The sequence below is a fragment of the Pristis pectinata genome, chromosome 29 (genome assembly GCF_009764475.1).
Source record: "Pristis pectinata isolate sPriPec2 chromosome 29, sPriPec2.1.pri, whole genome shotgun sequence".
In the NCBI taxonomy this organism is placed as follows: domain Eukaryota; kingdom Metazoa; phylum Chordata; class Chondrichthyes; order Rhinopristiformes; family Pristidae; genus Pristis; species Pristis pectinata.
In genome coordinates this window covers 6547771-6567949 of record NC_067433.1, presented here as the reverse complement: position 1 = coordinate 6567949, position 20179 = coordinate 6547771, and the positions used below count along the sequence as shown (strand labels likewise).

The following is a 20179-nucleotide window of genomic DNA, read 5'->3' as shown; positions in this document are numbered from 1 at the left end:
GTTTCTACTGTCTTTAATGTTCTGGAATTGCCAGATTTTTAATTCTATCTGAATCAGTAGTGTGTTCATAAAAAAAAATTCAATTATCATAAAGATAATGTTGAAATGGTAGATTAACTTCAAAATACCATTTTATATAGTCTTTTCCTAGATCATTAGGCTTCTGAAGCCTAGCAAAGGGTTTCTAAACAACATGAGACAATCCAGCTTTTGCTGATTTATTATCAAATGACAGCATTTAAATTGGAGTAGCTGAACTAGTGTTTGATTTTCTCAGATTGACTCTGTAAGCTTGAGGTCCATCACTTGTAGCCCATTCAGCTTGGAGTAAAAGGAGCATGTACCATGTGCTCTGCAGGTTGTGTGAAATAATGTGCTATGTTATCCTGGCCTTGTTCCTGGAACTTGTAAATTAATGCACCATGTGCAGATTCAGAGGCACAAGCTGTATATAACACGAGGAATCAGCAAGGCTGCTTTTGCAGCCCTTGAGGAAATCTATTTTGATGGCTTCTGGCACTGATTTCAGCAGAGCTGAGCTCTGTTTATGGTCAGTCTAATTCTGCTGGAACTCATTCATGCTTTTATTGAAGTTGATCCCCTTTTGGAGATGTTAGGAGCAGTAAGCAACTTGGCCCCTGGAAACTGAGAAACAATTTGCCACATCAGTAATGATATAATCCACTGCTGTCCCCATTGGTTTCTTAAGAATCTGCATAAAGTTATTATTGTTCCCTCAGGAGGAACATTCTGAATGCAGTTCGCTATTGAAAACTTTTAACCCGTTGAGTTTGGAAGTAACCAGCAGTTCTCAACCCTTAGGTCCTTGGCTATATTGTGCAGCCTCTTGCCAATGGGCATGATTTGTGAAGCCTGTGAAGTGTTGACTTGGCTTTATGATGGCCCTCTGCCCTTGGGTTACATTTGCCAATTTCACATGGTGACATTTTCTAGTTGGTGAAAAAGGAACCTCCTGCGTTTGTATCCACATGTTCCTTTGTAACACTTCGCAAGAAATACATTTATTTTGGAAGTACGATCACTCAGCCAGTTTATGAAATTCAGTTGATTAAAAATGGAGCTATTTAAAGGGAAGTAGAACTTGAACTGGCAGGAGTGCCAATTTTACTTCAGTCATCAAAAAGTTGCAGTCATTTATGAGTTCTTCCCTATCAGTTCCTGGGTTGCAAATTTAAATCAGTATCTTTTGTTTTAAACCAGACGGGCCCATCTGCGACTTTGCTTGGAACGCTTGAAAGAATTGGTGCCAGTGGGATCAGAGAGTACAAGACACACCACACTCAGTTTACTTATGAAAGCCAAATTACATATTAAGGTAAGCTGCAGGGTGAAATTTTGTAGCCTCATTACTTCTGCAGAAAAACTTGTCTAATTCCAGTATTCTGTCACAGCATAGGAAGTGCTAGTCATTAGATGGTATCAAACGTAACGTCTTACAAAACTTCATGGCAATCAGATGTTTTCTTAGTAACTACACTCTGTGTGTTTCAGGTTTCCTAGACAATTACCAGTTGTTTACGCTTTTGACAGCAAACAAAATTATTTCTAATGAAATGGCCTGTGTAATTACATGGTCTACTTCCTCCAGCCCTTGTTGGATTGCCTTATTATATCGTGCCACTGTTTCAGTGCTACTCCTGTAAGTGTTTGTGGTGAATGTTGATGACAGATATCTCAAGGCCCTTGCCTTGTCACCCTCATTGAAATTCTGATCTGAAGATGCTTAGGAGATGAAGTAGAAAGGAGGCATTTCCTCATCAATAACATTAATGGAATGAAAATACACCCTAAGGTGATTTAGTACATCCAGCTGACATAAGATGATCCTTGTGACACCTAGTAGTTGGGATTTTTATTTGAGCATGTCTTAATTTCATGTTCTTTTAACAGACCCCCTGATCTACTGGCCAATGTGTATGAAACAAATCTCTTGGCTAGCAGCACTAGCCACCATGTGTTCATTTGTTCTTTCTTGGTCTCCACCCTATAACAGGCATTCCTTTTTGTTCTCACCATCCCTCTTCTTTTGTTTCAGCTTAAAGTATACTCAGCTTCAAACTTTTCCTTGTTCTGATGAAATGTCATCCACCTGAAATGTTACCTCTGTTCCCCTCTCTTTCTCCACACACGCTGCCTGACTGCTGAGTATTTCCAGTATTTGACTTATTCTGGATTCCCAGGATCTGTAGTTTTTTCTTTTTCAAGTATTTGTCTTTCCTTCTAGACACTTGAAGAAGGTGACAGGAGGGCTCTCCACCAGATTGACCAGCTACAACGGGAGCAGCGTCATTTGAAGCGGCAGCTGGAACTGCTTAATATTGAGAGGACGCGAATGGATAGCATAGGATCAACTGTTTCTTCAGAGAGATCAGATTCTGATCAAGGTAATATCTAAAGGAAAGCTTGCTTTTACTGCAAAACAATTGCTTACAGATTAACCTATCACAAACTTCTCCCAGCACTTCTGTTGGTGTAGAGATTAGATTACCTCTAATTCTCACAAAGTTGTGAAATTGCTTCAGAATTATATTTATTTTTGTTTTGTGATTTATTCATTTGTAGCAGCAACAATGACCATTATGCATTCCATGGGGTAATGCATTAGTGCAGATTGAGATAGTTAATGGATAGAAAGGAATAAAGGGGTTTTTCTCTGGTTAGTAGGCTCTGAAACTAATGGAGTATCAGTTCTGATGCTCAGACCCCAACTATTCATAAAAACATTGGAGTAGGAGTAGGCCTCTTGGCTGATCCAGCCTGCCCTGCCATTTTGATCATGGCTGATATGTCCCTGAACGTAACCTGTATAAACTGTTTAGCTGAGGGAATCATAAGATATAGGAGCAGAATTAGGCCATTTGGATGTTCAAGTCTGCTCCATCATTCCATTATGACTGACTTTGGTTTTTTTTTCTTCTTAACCCCATTCTCCCGATTTAATCCTTAATCCCTTTACCAATGAATAACATACAAATCTCTGCCTTAAGTACACCCAATGACTTGGCCTTCCACCGGCCTTTGTGACAACGAATTCCACAGATTCACCACCCTCTGGCTGAAGAAATTCTTCCTCATCTCAGTTCTAAAGGGTTGTCCCTTTTATTTTGAGGCTGTGCCAAATATACCAAATATATAATTTCTGAGTTTGGTGATGACATGAGACTAAGTGGGAATGTAAGTACTGATGAGGATGGAGACAAGCTGAGTGATTGGACACACAAAACATGAAGTGGGAGCAAAATGAGGTTACCCACTTCAGTAGAAAAACAAATACTGAGTGCTGTTTTAGATGCTGAGAGATTGAAAATTGTTAATGTCAAAACATCATCCTCCGCAATCACTTTGTTCAGGCCCCATCAGGATCACATGTTTCACTCAAGCTCCAGCTCACTCTTCTAAATTCTAGTAGATACAAACTTTCCTCATAAAATGACTTGCTCATTCCAGGTATCAGTCTGGTAAAGATTCTTTGAATTGATTCCAAAACATTTGCATCCATCCTTGAATAAGGAGACTAATACCAGCAGAGTGTGCTCCAGATTTAGTCTCACCAATGTCCTATATAGACTCTAGCATAACCTCCTGCATTTGTATTCGGTTCCCCTAGCTATATTAGTACCTGCATTCTAGCCTCTTGTGAACTATAAACTGGGACGCCCAAGCTATTCGGATCTTTTTTTTAAACTTTTCTCTCCAAAATGGACACTTTCACATTACCCACATTTATCAAGTCTTTGCCTCCTTGCATTTGCTTCACAACTTACTCTCCTGCCTACCTATGTGTCACCAGCAAATGTAGTAACAATATTTTCAATGGCTTTATCCAAATCAGTTATATAAATTGTAAAAAAAAACATAATGCCAAGGCATTGACCCAAAACTAGTTACATTTTGCCAACCAGGAAAACCACCCATTTATTGTCAGCCACCAGTCTTGCCATCAAGTCATACAGCACAGAAACAGGTCCCTAAGCCCACCGAGTCCACCCCAACCATCTTATATCCATGCCGATAATTCATGCCCTACACCATGAGCCTTTGTTTTCTGCAGGAATCTTTGCGGCACTTTATCAAGTACCTTCTGAACATGGAAGTATTATTCATCCACTGGCTCCCCTTTATCCACAATATGTGTTACTTCAAAGAGCATTGGTCAGACGTGATTAGCCTTTCACAAAGCCATGCTGACTCTGTCTAATTACCATGGTTTTTCAATGTGCTTTGCTGTCATTTTTAATAGTAGCTTATTTTCGGTATGATAGATTGGGAAACATTACTTAAAGCTTGACAGTGGAATTACAACAATCGTCCATTTGTGTCTGGTACAAAAAAACCTGGAAGGATCGTTTATCTGTGGCTTACGTAAGAAACTGGGGATAGTAATAGATCAAAGGAGAAGAAATATAAAGTGGCCAGAAAAACCAGCAAACCTGAGGAAAAAAACAACAAGATGCTGGAAGAACTCGGCAGGAGAGGCAGCGTCCAAGGGAAAAAACAGACGGTCAACGTTTCGGGTCAGGACCCTGAAGACCCAAATTGTTGACTGTTTTTCCTGACTGATGCTGCCTGGCCTCCCAAGTTCCTCCAGCATCTTTTTGCTTTTTTCATCTAGATTCCAGCATCTGAGGTCCTTTGTTTATCTAGCAAACCTGAGGATTGGGAGCAATTTAAAATTCAGCAAAGGGATTAAGTAAGAAGAGGAAAACAGATTATGTGAGGGTGAGCATGCAGAAGGCATAAAAACTGATGGTAGATGTGTGAAAAGATTAGTGAAGACAAACTTTGGTCCCGTAGTCAGAAATGGGGAAACTTATAATGAGGAATAAAGAAATGGCAGACTAATTAAACACATGGTTTGGCTGCCTTCACAAAGAAGGGTACAAGAAAACTCCCAGACATGTTGGGAAACATAGGGTTTGTGATAGGGAGGAACTGAATAAAATGGTATTGGGAAATTGATGGGTTGAAGGCTGATAAATAGCCAGGGTCTTCACCCCAGACTACTTGAAGTGGACCTCAAAGCAATAGATGTATTGCTGGTCGTTTTCACAAGTTCTTTGGACTCTGGAAGATTTCCAGTGGATTGGAGGGGAGCTGGAAAAGTAATTATAGTCTGGTTAATCTGGAAAATGTGGGAGTCTGTTATAAAAGATGAAATAATGGAACGCTTGGGGAAAACACTGACCGAATCAGACAGTGTCAACATGAATATACAAAAAAAGGAATAATTGACAAATCAATTGGGATTTTTTTTGAGGATATAACTAGGAGAATGGATGAGGAGAACCAATGGATGTGGTATTTTCGGGATTTCAGTAAGGGTGCAAAATTGAAGCATGTGGGTTTGGGTATAAGGGTGCTGTAGTAGGAATAAAACAGTCTTTTTCTGACAAGCAGGTAGTGACTCATGGGGTGCTGCAGTGGTCAGTACTAGGACCCCAGTTATTCGTAATGTTTATTAATGATTTGAATGAGGGAACTTAATGTAATATATCCAGGTTTGCAGACCACACAAAGCTGAGTGGAAATGTGAACTTTGAGGAGGACAGAGAAGCTCTGGTGTGATTTGTCCAGGTTGGGGGAGTGGGCAAATGCATGCCGGGTACAGTACCATATGGGTAAATGTGAGCTTATCCACTTTGGTGACAAAATCAGGAAAGAAGATTATCTGAATGGTGACAGAATGGGAAAGAGGGGGCAGGGCATAGGTTCAATGGGACATGGGTGTCCTGGTGTAATGATATCTGGCTGTCTTTGAGCACCTTGGACAGATACATAGATGGGAAAGGTTTAGAGGGATATGGGCCAGATGTGGGCAAATGAGACTAGCTTGGGAATCTTGGTCAGCATGGACAAGTTGGGCCAAAGGGCCCGTTTCCATGCTGTATTACTCTTGTGACTCTATGACCAGTCGGTGAAAGTAAACCTCCAGGTACAGCAGGCAATTAGGAAGGCAAAATGCTCAGCTGGCCTTCATGTTGGGAAGATTCAAGTGCAGGAGCAATTGTATAAGGCCTTGGCAAGACCATACCTTAATGATTTGATCTCCTTAGCTAACAAAGGATGTTCTTCCTAAGGAGGGAGTGCAGTGCAAATCACTAGACTGATTCCAGGGATGGCCAGAATGATATATGAAGAGAGATTGGATTGATTAGGTCCGCCATGACGGGCCAACAACAGACGTAATTTCACTGGCTCTCCATTCTGCTTTGGAGCACCTAGACAACCAAAAGACATGCATCAGGCTACTGTTTATCGATTATAGCTCAGTGTTCAAAACCATCATTCTTTCGGTACTATTAACTAAGCTTCAAAACCTGGGTCTCTGCACCTCCCTCTGCAACTGGAGACTTAAGGAGACCACAGTCAGTGCAGATCGGCGATAACATCTCCTCCTCAGTGACTATCAACACGGGTGCACCTCAAGGATATGTGCTTAGCCCAATGCTCTACTCTTTCTACACTCATGACTGTGTGTCACAACTGCAACCTCACACTCAACGTCAGCAAGACCAAGGAATTGATTGTGGATTTCAGGAAGGGGAAGTCGGGAGAACACACACCAGTCCTCATTGAGGGGTCAGCAGTGGAAAGGATGAGCAGCTTCAAGTTTCTGGGCATCAACATCTCTGAGGATCTGTCCTGGGCCCAATGCATTGATGCAATCATGAAGAAGGTATGCCAGCAGCTGTACTTCGTTAGGAGTTTGAGGAGATTTGGTATGTCACCAAAAACTTACAAATTCCAATAGATGTACAGTGGAGAGTATTCTGACTGGTTGCATCACTGCCTGGTGTGGAAGCTCCAATGCACAGGATTGCAAGAGGCTACAGAGAGTTGTAGCCTCAGCCAGCATTCTCCTTCACAGACACAATCTTCCTCACCATTGAGGACATCTTCAAGAGGCGGTGCCTTAAGAAGGTGACATCTATCATTAAGGACCCTCACCATCCAGGACATACCCTCTTCTCGTTACTACCATCGGGAAGTAGGTACAGGGGCCTAAACAATTCAGGAACAGCTTCTTCCCTTCCACTATCAGATTTCTGAACAATCGATGAACCTATGAACACTACCTCATTCCTTTTGTTTTTGCACTATTTATTTATATTTGTAAGTTATAGATTTTTGTCTTTGCACTGTACTGCTGCCGCAAAACAACAAATTTCATGTCATATGGCAGCGATAATTCCGATTGGATGCAAGAGAGGGGATCTTGTTTTTTTTTAAAAAAGAAACTACAAAATTCTAATGGGACTAGAAAGACTTGATCCAGGAGGAAGTTCCCATTGGTGGGGGAGTACAGTACCAATTGCCTCAGTCTAAGAATAAGGTGAAAGCCACTTAGGACTGAGGTCAGGAGCAATTTCTTTCTTCGGAGTGGAATTCCCTTCTATGGAAAGCAATTGAAACTAAATTAAAATAACTGAATTTGGATGACCAGCTATGATATTGAATAGCAGAACAGACCTGAAGGGTCAAATGGCTCCTTTAATTTCTGTGTTTTAGGTTGAGCTAACGGACCTGTAGTTTCCTGCTTTCCATCTCCCTTTTACATTGCTATTTTCTAATCTAATGAAACATTTTGTGAATCTAGGGAATTTTGGTAATTTTCCAAACAAAGGCATCACTTGACTGTGGTGGAGGTTGGTTATAATGCTGTGAAATCAGGCAGGGTAAGAGAGAGGACTACCAAGTGCTGTAAGATAGTTTCACTGTATATTGTAATGTTACAAAAGGAATCGCTTAGGATTTCAAATAGGTGTACAAGTGAACAAGTTTACATTCAAGGATCATGGCCATGTTCTAAAATAAGTAGTAGTGTTCTATAAAATACAAAATAAAATTTTTATTATTACAACGATTTGTCAAATACTAGAGGGCATCCATTTAAAGTAAGATTGGGAAAAGTTTAAAGGAGATGTGTGGGGCAAGTTTTCTTTTTACACAGAGGTGGGTGCCTAGAATGGGCTGCCAGGGCTAGTGGTGGAAGCTGATACGATAGTGGTGTTTAAGAGGCTGTTAGATAGACAGACAAATATGCAGGGAATGGAGGGATATGGATCATGTGCAGGCAGATGAGATTTAGTTCAATTGGACATCGTGTTCGGCACAGACATCATGGGCCGAAGGGCCTGTGCCTTGCTATGTTCTAATCTAAACGTGCAACTTAAAAAGCAGGAAGGAAATCTAAAATGATTGCATACACAAAACAAAGAGCAAAACCTCTCATACTTATTTTTTTTTAACCTGCAGAAGAAATCGATGTGGATGTGGAAAGCACTGAATACATATCAAGGGACCTGGATTGGAGCAATAGCAGTGTGAGTGACTCTGATGAACAGATCAGTGTGAAGAGCAGCTGCAGTGACGAAGGGTACTTCAGTACTGGCATCAAGAGAATGAAACTTCTCCCAGCTCCTCACAAAACTCTTGCCAGCCTATAAGGAAAACCGGTCCAGTCGGATACTACTTTCATATGATGAGTTACTGCTCCATGGTTGGACTTAGTGTTCTGTAGCACAACATGTCTTTTTCTCTCCTATTCATCATGTTTTATTGTCTCCTGGTACTTCAGATTTCCCCTGAAGAACCTACAGATCACTTTAAGAAAGTAGGGAAGGTTTGGAGAGGGAAAGGACTGAAGGCACGTTTCATATATTCGCTGGTGTAGCTTTTCTGTTATGTGCTTACTCTTGCACACCCGTTTTCACCTCTTAAATTGTTCCATCTTCCTCTCCACTCCCACTGTATTTTAAAGCACTTGGAATGCTTGCATCCTTGGACTGGAAAGAGAGCTATTAAATAGCCACATGTGTGCCACACAGGCAACTGCACCACACTGCATGTTAGCCTGCAAAGAAATTTTGCCCAAGGGTGCTGAGTAATGACTCAGCCTGACACTTGTTATGTATGATTGTATTTTCAAGTTTGTGATCTGAGAGCTTACCTCAGGTTTTCAACAAATTGAACATAACTTGTTAGAGCAAACATATATCCACTTTTATGTCTTAATATGTTAATTAATATGGAATCGGTAATGGTGAATTTCGATTTGATTAGATTGGATTCGTTAGATATTCCACCTTCCCGATACCATATTCCCCAATCATTTCCATACTGGGTGCACTCCATGTAATCACTCTTGCTTGAGATAGCCCACAAGATTACTCTTCAAAAACTGGAACAGAAGTGAAAACCCTGTCTGAAGATTTATTTTATAAATATTTAACCATCAAATTTGATTGAACACCTGCATTTTTCGGGTGGTTTGTTTGAATTCACTGAGAATTCTCGCGCAAAAGCAAAATTCTGGGGATGTTGGAAATACTTGAAAGGTCTGGTAGCCTCTTCAGGGAGAGAGACAGTGGTGGTCTGAACGATTAACTCCTTCTTTCCCACCACTGATACTGCCATAAGTCTTGAATATTTCCAGCATGTGCATTTTTCATGTGCATATTTTGCATGAGAAATTTTCATGGGTCACCTGTGTTCTAAGATCACTAAGGGTTTTGAAAATAATGCTACAATCAAATTCTATGGTCACTATAAATCTTAAACACTTTAATTTCTCAGATGCAAGGTCTTCATGTTTTGTGCCTTCTGAGGTCTGTGACTGTTTGCGGTCTATTTAGTTTCTCTCCCATATTGTTGTGAGAAGCCATTTTCCAAGCAGCTCACATTGAATTTATCCTTGAAATTTGGCGGGAGACACTCATGTTTCCACATGGTAGAATAGCCCAAGGGTGAGAAGGATAAATAGCAGAGTACTGGATAGTTGGAATTAGAACCCATTTGCCTGGGCTACAGTCCAAGGTCATTGGCATGTTATATGTGCCTCCTGAAACATCTACATGGTAAACCCCAGAGTCCCTGCTTGCTTTTTATTTCTAATGAGCAGTCTTGAATCATGAGCCTTGACCTGACATTTCTCTCAAATACCAGCAGACTTGACCCATTTCCATCCCTGCTACCATGCTGGAAAGGTAACAGCAGCTTGTTGGATGCACAAACAACTGGTATTAAATGGAAGTGCTCATGCAGTACAACTGATTCATTGAGTCAGAAGTTCAAGTCAATGCAGTCCACAGTGACAAATACCCCTGTGAAAGTCAGCAGATGCACTTGATGTTGGCCACGGATTTTGGTGAGCCAAACATTTCCATTTGTCTTAGGAAGTTGAGGCATCCTTGGTTTTTGATACTTTTCAAAGCTTATTTTAATCTACTTTTATTCATTACTGTTTTATATTTGGATTATGTCCTTGCCCAATGCACATTGCTTGATCCCTTTTACTGTTTGAAAATAATACTTGTATTCTAGATGTTCAATTTCTCAGATGTACTTGCAATATGAAACCTAATCCTTTGCTCACTATTCAGTGAGAAAGGTGAAAGGCCCGTTGATGCATTACTGAAATTGTATGTATTATTTTTGCACTCCTTAAATGATAATCTGAATTTAAAGACCTGTCCATAGCAGTTCTAGTGCAGTTTCTAGCTATTAATCATAATTGTACGGCAAAATAAGCTCTAAGTTCAAAAAAGAAGATAATTGGTACAAAGGTTTGGTGTGGTTTTAAAGAAACTTTGCCCTTTCACACACCTAAGACGGGGGCAGTAATTTTTCTTAGTGGCAGGCCACTTTTACCCATGTGTTGCTTATGGCAACAGTTCAATTATTAACACTTTGTGACAGTTGCACAAAAATACAAATGGGTGTCTTCGAGACCACCTGCTTATAGCAACCAGCAAACATCTGTTACAACTATGAATTAATGATTCTCTCTTCAACCTGTATCAGGAAATTTCTTTTCTGGACAACGAAAGTCAGTCCAGGAAGGCAGCTGAACAAAGTGTCTTGACTGCAACTCTGTAACCTTAGCTGGATCTTCATAGGAATGGCATCAGTGTTAAGTTCAAACCCTTGTGTTTCTAACTTCTTGTATCTGGTGCCAGATGGGAGGTTCCCCTGTACTAGTCTTGAGGGTTCAGTATGATGCTGTACATACTAGGCCAAACTCACTGGGTGAAAGACCACCTCCAGGAGGTGGTCATAGATCTGTTTTAGAGTTCTGGCTACAGTAAAACTGTAGCCCTATCAAAGCCTGCCTGTTGTTTTAGTTATTTCCCCCCTCCCTTTTTATAATGCTCTTCGCAATTAGTAAATGCATCCAAAGTTGGTGAATTACAACTCGCTTATGGAGCTCTTTCACTTCTCAACACTTATCGTGTCTCTCTCAATCTGCATCTTCCCCTGAAATCCCCCCCCCCCTCCTGTTCACCCCAGTCATGACACAGGAACTAACTTTTCCTGCACTTGTACCTGAATATTGCCAGCACTGAACGGAAGTGTAGCACTGACTCCAGCAGTTTCAGTGTCTTGCCCTGCTTTTTATTTAAAAAAAAGGTGAGAAAACAGCTCTGTAGCATCAATAGCTCAGCGTATTGCACACATTCACAGTTTTACTGCATAAATTGATGAGAGGAACCATATAGCAGACACAAAAACTCAGTCCAGAGGTGTGTTTGCTGTTAGCATCAGTATAAATTCAGTTTGTAGACAGAAATTTGGTACTTTTTTTTTCCTGCACGGTGGGTTTCTGATGAATGCTGAGCATTCAACACATTGAACCAATATGTCACTCTGCTGAGCAGAGAGAACACATGAAGTTTTGTTTAGAAATTCTCATTTCCAGCTGTACTTCTCACTTAAATTTGATTTCTAATTGCGTATAGGATGCACCAACTCTTCTCCCACATTTGCACTAATCTTTTTCACTAATGATGGGCATACAAGGATTTTTTTACAACCAGAAATTGCAGAATGTTCCCATTTAACATTGTGAGATTTAAATTAATAATTAAGGTTCATCATTTTACAGTTGTTATTGGGCTTATTGACACCAATATGCTACAAGACAAATTCTTACCTAAAGCACGGTCTAGTTGAACATGCAGTACCCTCCAATAACTTGCACTTGAAGTTGTTTTCCCACCACTACCCTTGGCATTTGCCCTGTAGCCAGCAGCACACCAGAGGTGAAAACATGTTTAAACCTCAAGCAGGGTCTTCAGTTGTAGAGCTGGGTGCTAAGGATGCCTACAGTGCACTACACTTACCTCCCTGGTGATAAGATAATGACCTGATACGTAACCACAATGATGCAATGAATTTTCAATATGTTCTCAACCAAAATGCAGTATAAAACAAAATTTGAAGAGTGTCAGTAAGCCTGTTAATGGGTGAGGGGTGGATTAATGCCTGGTTTATGCAGATTGTAATTTAAAAAGTGTCATTGCAGTGTGTCTTTCCTCTCACCAAAGTATCTCTTCTCTTTTCCGCTGTTGTGCAAATGAGAGAACCTCGTTGGGGGGGAGGGGGGGCCTGACTGCCTTGTTTCTGAATTGAGCACTTTTGGAAATGCAGTACAAACACCTTGGAGCATTTGTTTGTGAGGAATATATTGGACATGCACCATTTCAGGATGGTGAAATTGTGCCTTCTCCTCTGGCGTTTTAATGACATTTGTGCACTTCCGTCCTCCGGATTCTGTAGATTTAAACTGGACGGTGAACTTGTTTTGTGTGGCTCAATTTGCTGTCCTTTTTTTGTACTAAACTCCCAGCTTTGACACTGACTGTACCTGATAGTAGACCTGACCTTGCTTGGTTAGATTGGAATATGGCTGAGTTATTAACTAATAGTTTTCTTCAATGGTGGAGCAGTGTCAGCACTGGCTGAGACCTGCTTTGTTAAAAGCTTTCTACATGCTGTGGTTACTGTGCAGTCTGGGACTTAACGCCACAATCCTTGTATGTCCTTTGGCACTTCATTTCTGTGGGTCCATGTGAATGTTCTAGTATGTCTTCCATAGTGTGCACAAGTTGGGAGGGTTGGGTGGGAAGCAGGACACAGTAAGCCCAATTAAAGTCCAACATAGAGGAAAAACGTATGCAATTGAGTCCCTGTTGACCAGACATTATTTTTTCCAATTAAATTTCTGTGCCAGATTGTGATTATAGACCCTACCTCTGATTGTAACCAGCTGCCAGTGATGATTTGTGAATCAATAATAACTCCTGTGTAACTAAGTTCAAAAAGTGGTGAGGAGCAGCAGCTCCACGTGGATTCAATATATTTCATAAAACATTTTTTTTATATAAGTTTAAGAAATGGGGCCTTGTTCCCATAACACTTGGTGTTATCACAGAAAATCAAAGCATTTGGAATTGGTCCTGTTGGGTAATCGTAAAGCAAAACTTGGTTTTGGGTAGCCTTTGCGTAGACTTGTAGACCACTTTATCCAGGAGAGTGTGGAAAGGAATAGATTGTTGGCACTGGGAATGTGTTAAGTGCCTCCAGAAACTCCCTGGTAGTATTGGCACGGGCACAGGTTGCTTCTGCAGATCTAGTTTTTAAGATCTTTTGATCTATTATATACCTGACAACCTGGTAAACTGTTTGAATTATTTTAATGTTGCCTTTGGTATGGAGTTTCTCCATTTCTTACAAACTTTTTTTTAGCCATTCAAAGCCTACACATTTGAAGAATGCTTGTAGTTGTGTGCAGGAGAGGTACATTAAGGATGTGTATTTGGATGAGCAAGGCAGACTTATAGTTTCATTTTAAAAGCAGAATAGATTAACTTAAAATTTTAACTTGCTTCACTGTCATTAACCCCCAATTGGAAGATTATCTCCATATTCTGCAGTATCTGTGTCCATCCAAAGGAATTCCAGCAGGCCTGTGACGAAGTATAGCAACCTATCTCCCTTGCCATGGGGACATCACCTGGTCTCTGTGCTTCAGCCAAAGAGCCAGAGAATAGAGAACTGTGGTTCAATGTACTCTGCACAATACCTGCTTTGGCCATTGCACGGTTAGAATAAATCTCTTTTCATCCACTCCGGACCCAGTAGAAATGTTTTGTTTTAAGGATCCTATTAATTTCAATCCTTCATTAATATTTTGTCCCAATCATTTCCCCGATCTTTCCATCTTGAGCCAGAACAACGAGAAATTAAAGCACTTGGGGGTGGGGGGGAGATACTAAATTTTTATATGAAAGATAAAATTCAACGTAAACATGCACAAATGATTAATGGAGGGGAGGGCACAATTCTTTATTTTTCATATGCTGATTATTGTAAATACCTTCTTATCCCTCTGTCAAGACCATACAGTAGTGCTTATTCCAGGTAGCACGTGTCAGGCTACTGTATGTGTTAGACATGTTTGTTTGTGTGTATGTATACTTAATGTATTGTTCAACTGTTGTATAAAATAAAAAAAACAATTTATTTCATTATTATATTGTCTCTGTTGTGATGTGTTGACAGTAATTGCACTCCACAGCCTCAGCCCTCCAGCAGGACAGACTTGTTCCACACTTGAAGTTGATTCAAACACCACTGGCCAATTGGGAGCACTCTAAAGTGGATTGCAGTCAAAACGGTGAGGATCTCTTTGTCCATCTTAATTCACAAAGGTATTCTTCCTGCTTTTCCAGGAGTACACCCAGTCAGCAGTACGAGGCAGAATTAGTGTTTCTCATTAAGAAATTAGTGAGTACCCGAAAGGAAAACTAGGAGGTGCAGAGACTCAGATGTTGACCTTGCAACTTTTGGGTTGAACTTGAAGCACCCTCAATGGAATAGAGGTTGATCTCCCAGAGGCAAGGTCTGACATTAAATGTGCTTTGGCAAGATTTACTGGCAGGAAATAACGAGGTAGTACAGACAATGTTGCCCTGGATAATGAGGAACTGCTCAACCACCATTCAGTTTACTCTTCCATTGTTAATATTTACATTTCCTGGTCCTGGAAGCTTTAATGGGTGCAAGCCCGGACAAATCCACTGCCAGTACCATTGCTGAGTACCCTCACCAGGGCAAGTGCCTGAATTAAAGTCTTAGAGCTGGCTTTGTTTGTGCATTGGTGTAGGCTTATTGTGAACTACACCATGTTGCCCTGTACTGCACCAAACTTGGATGTTGTTATCGATGCCTCAGATGTGTGTGGAGTTCTACTCCCTGCAGCTGTACTCACCAAAAGCAGTCAATTGAAGTGATTTTTTGATTTGCTTCAATTCGTGTGTCCAGTTGTAACCCCTTGCTTTGTTCAAGTTTACCCCATTCCTGCAGTAATCACCTGAATAGGTTATAGGGCACAGAACACAAGAAACAGGAGTAAACCAATCAGCTCCTCAAGCCTGCTCCACCCTGTAAAGCTGCATCAGAACTTCCTTTTATATTCCACACCCCTTGCAATAAAGGCTAACATTCCATTCATTAGTCTTCCTAATTACTTGATCCACCTGAATGTTAACTTATTTCACGCATGGGGATTTCCAGATCCTGTACTGCTCTGTTCTGCAGTGTCACTCCATTTAAGTAATAATTTTGCTTTCACATTCCTCCTTCCAAAGTGGATCACATCACATTTTCTTACTCCACCTGACACCATTTAATCCATCTATATCCACTTTCTGACATAACTTGCTAAACCTGTTAAGTTCTGTGGTTTTTTTTTAAAATTTCTGTACATTTCAAAGATGTCCTCCCTTGCCTTACTGAACTCCAGAGAGCATCGGCCCAGTCTGCTTCATGTTTCCTCGTACAGCCAATCTGGCAAATCATTCTCCCTTTGGGAAGTATATCCTTTGGTGGGAAGAACAGACCAACAGTACACAATATTCCAAGTCCAGTCTCACAGAAATCTCTAATTTCAGTAAGGTGTCTTTACCCTTTACTACTTGAGGATGTGAATACAAGACCAACATGCCATTTGACTTCATAATCGCTTGTGGTTTCTATTACTGAGTGATTTGTGAACAAGGATATTGGGTCCCTCTGAACACTATTTAATCTCTCACCATTTAAAGAATTCTCCATCATTCTGGTGCCATTTTCTACCAAAGTGATGACCTTCCATTTTACCACATCTCACTCTGCCTACTGCATCCTCAACCATTCAGCTACCTGTCGCTATCACCTTGGTACAACCTCCGCGTCCTCCTTGCATCACACACAGCTGCCCAGCTTTATATCATAAGCAAACCCGGCCACACTTTACTTGGTCTCCTCACCCAAATCATTAATGATTGTGACCAGCAGGGATGACTTCCAAACTGAAATGTCATATTTTGTATTATCTGTATTCCATTATTCTCTTTCCTCATGGCAGGAGGCTATTTGTCCCCTTAAGTCTATGCTAGCTCAGCATCCTCATCAGTTCCAATGACCCCATTTGTGTCCCTGCCACCTGCTCTCTATTACGTACCCATTAATTTCTCCCTGACTCTCCCACTATCCACCTACACTGGGGATAATTTACAGCAGCTAATTAGCCTACCAACCAATGTGTTTTTGGAGGGTGAGAAGAAATCTAAGCATCTGGGAGAAGCCTATACAGTCACAGGGAGAACATGTAAACTCTACACAGGCAGCATCCAAGGATCAAACTTGTGTCCCTGGCACTGTGCAGCAGCAACATGACCCTCCCATTCCTATGCTATCGATTGATCCTCATCAATATACTACCGCTGATCCCATGTGCTGGACATTTGCTTGGTGGCTCCTATGTGGGTACCTTATCAAAGGCATTGTGAAAATCTGAATGCACCATGTTAATTGGTGCCCTGTTTCTAGTCTGCTAGTTAATGCACTTTTCAAACATGATTTTTCTTTCGTAAATCCAGGTTGGCTCTGCCCAATCCTACTATTAATTTCTATATACATTATTACCACTTAATAGATTCCCGTTGGGTGTTCTGGTTTCCTCCCATGTGCTAAAGATGTGCTAGGTTAATTGGCTCCTGTAAATTCGCCCTGGTGTAGGTGGGTGGGGGGAGTTGATCAGATGCAAGAGGTAAAATGGAATTGGTGTAGAGGGCTGCTTGATGGTTGGCATGGAGATGATGGGCCGAAGAGCCTGCATCCATGGTCTATGATTCTATGACTTTTTATAGCCATTTCTGTCAAAACAGGTTGTGGGAGTTTGGCCTTCAGTCCCATAGTCCTCATCAATATACTGCCACCGATCCCATGTGGCCGAACTTTGCTTAGTAACTCCTATGTAATACCTTATCAAACTTTGGCTTTCAGTCCCACTATTTTTTTTTCACTGATGTTCATTTTTTGTTTTTGGCTTCTCATTCTCTTTAACGTTGTTGTTGTCTCTCCGGGAGGCTTATTGGCTGTTTTCACAGCAGATGACGCAGTATCCGTTTAACTTCTCTGCTAATTATTCCCTCGCGTAATTTCTTCTGCCTCAGTCTGTCAGGGACCCACGTTGGCTTGCTACAAAACGTGGGATCTTACACTTGACTGTTGTGGTGCAGTCCTGTTACTTCATCAGAACCTGTGTTGCACCCCATTTATATTGCTGGGTTCTTTTTGTCCTTGTGCAATCTTGTAGCAATTCATTTATATGGTATACCCAATGGCTCCCAAATAATTCACAGCCACTGACGAACTTTTGAAATTCAGTTCACATGGTAGAAAATGAAAAGGACAGGTTGTGCCCAGCAAGCTCTGTGGTATGACCGGACAACCAACCTGTCCGGTCATTATCAAATATCAATGTGATAATGACCGGATAGGTTGGTTGGGTTTAAATATTGGCCAGGTCATTTGGGAGCATTCCCTCCTCTGTGAACTAATTACTGTTGCATCCACTTGAAAGGGAATATGATACCTAGGTTTACATCTTGTCCAAAAGATGGAGGCTCTAACAGTGTAGTTAGGACTAGATCCTGAGAAATCCTAAACAGCATTTCTTGATTATGCTCCTCTGTGATACCTAGAATTCCTTGTATGAATTCATCTGCTGCCAACACGTGTAAATTTGCCAGCTGTTATCAGATGGAAACCCTGGATTACATAATCTTTCCCTCCAAAGTCTCCAACTGTGGTTTTGGCTGGTGTGAGAGAGTTTGAATTTCAGTCTGAGAATTGGTATTGTTTTATTATTGTCCCTTGTACCGAGGTACAGTGAAAAACTTGTCTTGCATACCGTTCATACAGATCAATTCATTACACAGTGCATTGAGGTAGTACAGGGTAAAAACAATAACAGAATACAGAGTAAAGTGTCACAGCTACAGGGAAGTGCATTGCAGGTAGACAATAAGGTGCAAGGTCAAAACATGGTAGATTGTGAGGTCAAGAGTTCACCTCATCGTATAAAGGAACCGTTCAATAGTCTTATAACAGTGGGACAGAAGCTGTCCTTGAGCCTGGTGGTGTGTGCCCTCAGGCTCCTGTATCTTCTGCCTGATGGGAGAGGGGAGAACAGAGAATGACCCGGGTGGGTGGGGTCTTTGATTATACTGGCTGCTTCACCAAGGCAGCGAGAGTAGCGACAAAGTCCATGGAGGCGAGGCTGGGTTCTGTGATGCACTAGGCTGTGTCCACAACTCTCTGCAGTTTCTTGCGGTCCCGGGCAGAGCAGTTGCCATACCAAGCCATGATGCATCCAGATAGGATGCTTTCTATAGTGCATCGATAAAAGTTGGTGAAAGTCAAAGGGGACATGCCAAATTTCTTTAGCCTCCTGAGGAAGTAGAGATACTGGTGAGCATTCTTGGCCGTGGCATCTATGTGGTTGGAGCAGGACAGGCTGTTGGTGTTGTTCACTCCAATCAGACTCTACAAGTGGGAAATTACATATGTTGTAATTGAGTGAGGGTTTCATGCTGACTAAAGCTCATGCCATACTTGAATGACAAAAGCCACACAAAGGGGTGGGTCACTGTTCAACACACAACTCTCCAGGGAAGTTTGTGACTCCCAATCACAGAGGAGTTTGGTTCTCTACTTAAGGGTTTCTTCAATATGTCACAACATGCAGTGGGAGCCTATATCTTGCATGCAGTAATTTCCCCACACGAGAACATCACTGTTCGAAGGCAAGTACATGGTTTTCTGAAGGTGGCGTCACAGGTAGATAGGGTGGTGAAGAAGGCTTTTGGCACACTGGCCTTCATCAGTCAGGACACTGAGTATAGAAGTTGGGATGTTATGTTGCAGTTGTACAAGATGTTGGTGAGGTCGCACATGGAATATTGTGTTCAGTTTTGGTCGCCCTGCCATAGGATGGATGCCTTTTAAACTGGAAAGAGTGCAGAGGAGATTTACAAGGATGTTGCCAGGACTCGACGGTCTGAGTTATGGAGAGAGGGTGAGCAGGTTGGGAGCTTATTCATTGGAGCGTAGGTGAATGGGGGGTGATTTTATAGAGGTTTATAAAATCATGAGGGCCATAGGGTGAATGCACACAGTGTTCAGCAATAAGAACTAGAGTACATGGGTTTAACGTGAGAGGGGAGAAATTTAATAGGAACCTGAGAGGCAACTTTTTCACCCAGAGGGTGGTCAGTATATGGAAAGAGCTGCCAGAGGAAGTGGTTGAGGCAGGTACATTAACAACATTTAAAAGATGCTTGGACAGGTAAAAGGATAGGAAGAGTTTAGAGGGACATGGGCCAAACGCAGGCAAATAGGACCAGCTTAGATGGGCATCTTGATCAGCTTGAGCCGAAGGGCCTGTTTCCATGGTATATGTCTCTCTGACACTGGGTGTAGTGCTGCCTTCTCTTCAGGTGCACTTTTTGTGCACGCTGCCTTTTATTGCCAATCGTTTCCTACTCTCTCAGCCACCTTGTTCATTTGTATATACTCTAAAATGCTTTCATTTTTGTAACACTGTGAATTGAGAACATAGAACATAGAACAGTACAGCACAATACAGGCCCTTTGGCCCACAATGTTGTGCCGACCTTTAAACCTCGCCTAAGACTATCTAACCCCTTCCTCCCACATATCCCTCTATTTTAAATTCCTCCATATGCCTATCTAGTAATCTCTTGAATTTGACCAATGTACCTGCCTCCACCACTGCACCAGACAGTGCATTCCATGCCCCGACCACTCTCTGGGTAAAAAAAACTTTCCTCTGATATCTCCTTTGAACTTCCCACCCATTACTTTAAAGTCATGCCCTCTTGTATTGAGCATTGGTGCCCTGGGAAAGAGGCGCTGGCTGTCCACTCTATCTATTTCTCTTAATATTTTGTACACCTCTATCATGTCTCCTCTCATCCTCCTCCTCTCCAAAGAGTAAAGCCCCACAGTTCCCTTAGTCTCTCCTCAT

The 20179-nt window shown here is 41.5% G+C and overlaps 1 protein-coding gene across 1 annotated transcript in view; it reads left to right on the top strand.

Moving 5' to 3' along the window:
* Positions 1-14336, top strand: part of mxd1 (MAX dimerization protein 1) — a 33262-nt gene extending 18926 nt beyond the window's left edge. The window contains exons 4-6 of the mRNA XM_052041000.1: positions 1222-1336; positions 2246-2405; positions 8278-14336. Coding sequence (XP_051896960.1) covers positions 1222-1336; positions 2246-2405; positions 8278-8468 — 466 coding nt within the window. The 3' untranslated portion in view covers positions 8469-14336. The remainder of the gene's footprint in view (positions 1-1221; positions 1337-2245; positions 2406-8277) is intronic.
* Positions 14337-20179: the final 5843 nt, after the last annotated feature.